This window comes from Mya arenaria, chromosome 4, assembly GCF_026914265.1.
Source record: "Mya arenaria isolate MELC-2E11 chromosome 4, ASM2691426v1".
NCBI lineage: Eukaryota > Metazoa > Mollusca > Bivalvia > Myida > Myidae > Mya > Mya arenaria.
Genome location: NC_069125.1, coordinates 49,941,990 through 49,947,989, shown reverse-complemented (window position 1 = coordinate 49,947,989; position 6,000 = coordinate 49,941,990). Strand labels below are relative to the sequence as shown.

Here is a 6,000-nt window from a genome sequence, read left to right as displayed (position 1 = left end):
AATCATAATGATTTGATCATACCCAATTAAGAGGTAATTAAAACAGCGTAAGCGTCTCTTTGCACCAAAACAGCCAAGAGATGTTAGATCTACATTTATTTGATGATTAATATCCAAACTGTTTAAAGATTTTCTATAACATAAAAGTCAGTTGTCACCTCCCTCGACACTGCAATCCCCAGACTGCTTGATGTTTTGGCACAGAACTGCAGACACGCAGTATGGCTGTCAGTAACATGATGGTGTGACTACAAAATACATCTCTGCCTCTGCAATGGGTGTCAAAGGTACCAGTTCTACAAAGTGAAGTAGACTTACACATTTTTTCAATTTAACAGGTGATTAGCCACAATGAGATCGAAAGTAAAAAGATGACACTTAATTACTATAAAATATTGAAATTGATCCAACAAAGCTTGTGCAGCTTATAAAACTTTGAATTAGTTGTCACTGATTTTGTTCCTATTTCTAACAATTTTGTTCTTATATAATCAACTGTTCCTGAAACCATCAGATACATTATTTAGATTTTTGCCATAGCAACACCAAATTGCTCATTTTTATTGAGCTGCTTGCGCTGAGCGAGACATAGTTGTCGCAATATTAGTTTCCTGTATATCAGTTAGTCCATCCGTCTGGACTGAACCTTGTCCAGGCTGTATGTTGACCATGCATTGTAGGATATTAAAAAAAAAAAAACGCCATAAAGGTTAACCATGATGAGGTGGCTTGTTGCACACAAGACCCAGGTCTGTACCTCAAAGGTCAAGGTCACACATAAAGGTCAAAGGTTGAAATGATCCTTGTCTGGGCAGAATTTTGACCATGCATTGTATGATTTCAGAGCACTTGACACGATGGTTCACCATGAGGCGGCGAATTACGCACAAGACTCAGGTCTGTACCTCAAAAGGTCAAGATCACACTAAGACGTCAAACATTGAAATGAGTACTCTTGATAGGACTGTGCCTTGTCTGGGCTGGCTCTTATCCAAACATTACAAGTTTTCCAAGAAACCTTGCATTGATGTTTTTGACGATGTAAATTTTAACAAAGCAGATAACGATATGTAAAAATTGAGACACGTTGATGTGTCAAAACATAGTACCTGCATAGATTCATTTTGCTTCAGTTTTTCAACAAAGGGCAATGCGGTACTTCCCATTATAGCTGGATTTTTCATTTTGAAAATGGTGTTTTTTGAATGTTATGTATTGTTAGAAGGCAGTAATAAAATATTGCTTTTTACTTCCATTTATTTTATTGTTTAAAGTAGAATTATTGTGTGTGTTTTTTCCTTATTCCTAATTGTTCAAGCAAACATGCAGACAAATATTCTGACCAAGTTTCATATTGATTGCATGAAAACTATTGAATTTATGACAGGATTTTATGTTCTAAGATTTGACGTAGGGACCTAGTTTTTTATCTGAAGTGACCTATATTTGTTCTAGACAACATGCAGGCATGTATTCTGACCAAGTTTCATAACAATAGGTTAAAAACTATTGAGTTTATGACAGGGTCCCCCCCTTAAGATTTGACCTAGTGACCTAGTTTTTGACCTGAGATGACACATGTTCCTAAATGTTCAAGAGAACATGCAGACAACTATTCTGACCTAGTTTCATAACAATTGAATGAGAACAATTTAATTTATGACGGGGATTAATTTCTAAGAATTTACATAGTTTTTTTATCTGAGGTTACCCATATTCATTTTGGTTAAAGACACCATGCAGATACGTATTCTAACTAAGTTCCATAACAAATGGATAAAAAAAATCTAATTTATGATGGGGATTTTTTTAATAAGATTTGACCTAGTGACCTAGTTTATTTATCTGAATTTACCATATATACATTATTTGCAAGACAACATGTAGACAAGTGTTCTGAATTAATGAGATGGAATAAAACTTAATAGTAGAATTGTCTGACCGAATCAACATTCTATATCCCGTAATTTTCGTTAAAAAATCTGGCTAAAAATCTCAATTTATAGCATTTGATGTATAAATGAAAAAGTATACACTGGCTAATATTTGGGGCGCGATGCATTGTCAAGTAAATCAATAGACAGTTTTGAAGAGTTGACTGATTTATATAGAGTTTCATTAATGAAGTTCATCAGAATTGGTAAGTAGATTTGAGACATTTAATGCTGGTTTAGTTGTCCTACGTAATAAACGGTTAAAATGCCTGTTGGCTGTTAAGCATATTGCTACTGTGAAAGAAAAGTTCGAAAATAGGTGACATGTTATTCAAGAACAAGGCATGGTATACAAGCATATTGCTTCTGTAAAGGAAATGTTAGAAAAAAATGGTGATATGGGACCATTGTTGACCCACTGACCTCCAGATCGATAGGGTTCATCAGCAGGTCATGGCCAATCTGCCTACCAAGTTTAAGGACACTGGGCATAAGCGTTCTTCGGCTATTGATCGGCAGCCGCGTGGACGGAAGGGCGGGCGTTTCTACTATCTATAAATTAGCCCCTTACATCAATTTCAAACATAACCAAAACGATCCCTAACCCTATTTGACACCCCACTAAAGTACTAGCTTGACCAGACAGACTGACATACAGTCCGATTATTTTTTTCGCCCTACAGGGGCATAACAAATATGTGAACTCTTATAGATAAATGTCCCCTTTCCATAGTCCCAAAAACGTGTTTTCGGGGCTGACATATAGAAAACGCTTTGGTGTACAGGGGTTTCAATAAATAATTTCGTTTACCATTGGTGGTTTTATGATATTTTACATATAACAGAACTTTTACGTGTCGCCTGGTCTCTGCTCAAACTATCATATTCAATTTAACACATTTGCCTCAGTACTTCATAGCTGAGCACTACCTGTATTTTCAATCCAATCTTCCGTAATAAAATAGTAGTCTGTAGCCCCAGGGTGACTTTGGGATTTTCTTACTTAAAATAGCTTTTATGACACGTCATTAGATATTTTTGGTCGAGCCAATCAAATTGTACCACATTTACACACTACCTGAAAATCAGTTTAGTGCGTTAATTCAACACGTTAGTCCATAGTTTAGACAATAAAGGGATTTCGAACATTTATTGCATAAATCGTTCTACGCCAGATTCAAATCATTATGTAAATTCTGAAATTTGTGCGTAAAATCCATATATTTAAATTCGAAACGGACACCCCTATGTGTAAAAATAGGTTAGACCCATCCATACACGGTAATCTGCACTGTTGACTATCTACTACGTTCTCTTGTGTTTGAGCGTGTAGGAAAACTCGAGGCTCTTTAGCCTAACACTTTACTTTGTATCTTTCGATCTACCTTGGATTACAGGCCTAAGGTGTCGGGCATTGTGTCAAAGGGTCCAAATAATCGTTTTTTTTATGTATCATTTGTGATAGTTTGGATTTATACCTTTGATCTCCATTCAACATGGAGCAAGCACATATAAAGTCCGTTGATGAAGTGTGTTCATATTTTGGTGTTGACGAAGAAACTGGACTTAACGAAGAACAAATAAAGAAGAGTAGAGAAAAGTATGGTCCTAATGGTAAGTTAAAAATAAGCTATTATCATTGATAATTACACTTTTCTGTTAAATTTACAGAGTTTCGGGCGTGATTTGACATTTTGTCGGTGCGCGTGGCACACTATGGGCTTTTCCCTAATACATTGGTTTGCCTGTATTTTATGTCGTAACAGTAATTCTATGAAAATGTTCTGATTGTATGAATTGTAATTTTTATATTTCTTCTGACCTTTTTTTCCAGAATTGCCTGCCGAGATCGGTAAGTACTTTTGTCATATAATTTCGCGATACTCTACTTACGTTGACAAGTGTTTGGAACGAAAAAAAACAACACCCACTTTCTCCTGATGATTTGAAACAAAGGCAGATTTTGTGTGTATATGCTCCATGAAATAAGACTAGATATCAAGGACATCAATCTTACTGTACATTTGTAATAATCAATCTGTTCTATATAATTATTTTAGTACACTTAATGGTACAGTACTGTTATTTTAATGGAGAGAGAGTTGGTTAAGGGTATTTCTATAATGTTTTGTCAGAATATCCAGGATATACCAATGACTTCATGCAAATCATAGGTGACATCATGTAAAACTTCTTTAGCTGTTAAGCTCTCAAGGGTATTGTTAAATTTAATACATTTTATATCATGCTATATTTTATTACAATGTACAATACTTTTTTTCAGGTAAACCTCTATGGGAGCTTATATTAGAACAATTTGATGATTTGTTAGTGAAGATTTTGTTGTTAGCAGCATGTATATCATTTGTAAGTATCTCAATTGATTGTTGTATACATGTATAAAAATGATAAAACAAAAATACTCTATATTCATAAATGACAAATATGGTTGGAGGCATTGATTGATTGACTTTTTAGTGAGTAAAGGACAAACTGTCATTTTTTTGATGGTTAAGCCCTCAAGCAAATGCCAAAAAAGTGTTTCAAACACCTTTTTAAAATAACATACCACTCATTGTTTAAATGTCAAAGAACAACGAGAATGATCAAATTCCTTCATGTTCATCTTTTGGCAGGTAAACTTATGGCTGTTGTCTTTCAAAATCTAACTGATCTTATAACTATGTACTTCTTTGATAGTTGTAACCAGGGCTTATAAAAACCGGCAATTTGCCTGTCTGGACCGATTTTGACCCAGCCAGACCGATTTCAGTTTCAAAAAGTGTAAAAAAAAATCGGTCCGAAATTTTCTCATTTTTTTTAAAAAATTCGGTCCAAAACGACTAGGCTAGTAAAAGTTGCAGAAATTGTAATACACAAATATTGATGGGTCATTCACACATTCAAAACTAACCCCAATAGGTCATAAAAGTGTCTTAGTTACCATGTGACTAATGCGACCAGCTGCTCTTTCCACTACACTGACCACTCTTAGCCTATCTGTGAATTAGCAGACGCTTGCAATCGGTCCAATCACGTGTATTTGTAGGTCGCAGAAGACACAATTAAACAAACTATGTGTTAATTGTGTGCTTGCAGCTATCCTGATTAAGTGTTAAAATCGGTCCATATTTTCACATGGCAATATGATTATGCTATGTCGTCGTCATTCATTACATGAAATATCCGTTTGTTGATTACCAAACTGTTAAATCTAAATTGTTCTTTTAAATTGCATATGTCATTGTTAATCCGAACCTAGTCATATATAGGATATTAACAGCGACACGCTTGATTAACAACATAGTCTGAAAGCTTACGTCATTTTAATTCGCAGTAATGAAAAAATCATTATCGATATCACAGGTATAGCTTGAAGCCCCGGTTATAAATCTAGATATATATTATTATTATTCAAGAGTATCCGTTGAATGTTGACCCACTGTAGATGCATTAAGCAAATAAATCATACTGTTTCAAATTTTGTCGTCTGACCGCTTCCCGACAGCCATAGTTATTTACGATCGCAGAACTCGATAGGAATCTCATTTGAATAAAGCTTGTATCAAAGACTATCTGAATCCGCAAAGCGGCTATAGAACCCTCTTAAGAATTGTGACATCGCAAAAAAATATTGACAGAAAAGACGTCGCGAAAATGTGTGACATTTCTACGTAATCAGACTTTTGAACAGGTCTTTCTTTTTTCGGGGGTGGGGGGGTGTCGCCGGGTCCAGAACGATTGTCGCCAGGTCCGGACCGATTGAGGTTCCAAAGTTTTAGAAGCCCTGGTTGTAACTTTTGGTTCACTTGTAAACTAGGACTGTAACTCTAGAATTACAGTGTTTATCCACCTTGTGTGAATCAGTCCATGGCCGTTACAATTGTGAAAACAAGGGAAAAATGCCAAAACTTTCAAACCAAAAACCCAAAGCCAAGCCCCCTTGATGATCCTTGATTTTAAAGAAATTTATAAGAATAAAAAAGCTTTTAAACATATATTTACTAGTTTCACTTGTTTAGTATTCTAAGTAATTAAATATCAAAACAAGCTAATTAATATACAA

The 6,000-nt window shown here is 35.0% G+C and overlaps 1 protein-coding gene across 4 annotated transcripts in view; it reads left to right on the top strand.

Moving 5' to 3' along the window:
• The first annotated feature begins 3,086 nt into the window (after positions 1–3,086).
• The window catches only part of LOC128231210 (calcium-transporting ATPase sarcoplasmic/endoplasmic reticulum type-like), a 46,247-nt gene continuing 43,333 nt past the window's right edge, over positions 3,087–6,000 (top strand). For 3 of the 4 annotated variants that reach the window (XM_052943717.1, XM_052943716.1, XM_052943718.1), the window contains exons 1-3: positions 3,087–3,548; positions 3,769–3,786; positions 4,219–4,301. In XM_052943717.1, coding sequence (XP_052799677.1) covers positions 3,431–3,548; positions 3,769–3,786; positions 4,219–4,301 — 219 coding nt within the window. In that variant the 5' untranslated portion in view covers positions 3,087–3,430. The remainder of the gene's footprint in view (positions 3,549–3,768; positions 3,787–4,218; positions 4,302–6,000) is intronic. The other variant, XM_052943719.1, reaches the window with a different exon arrangement.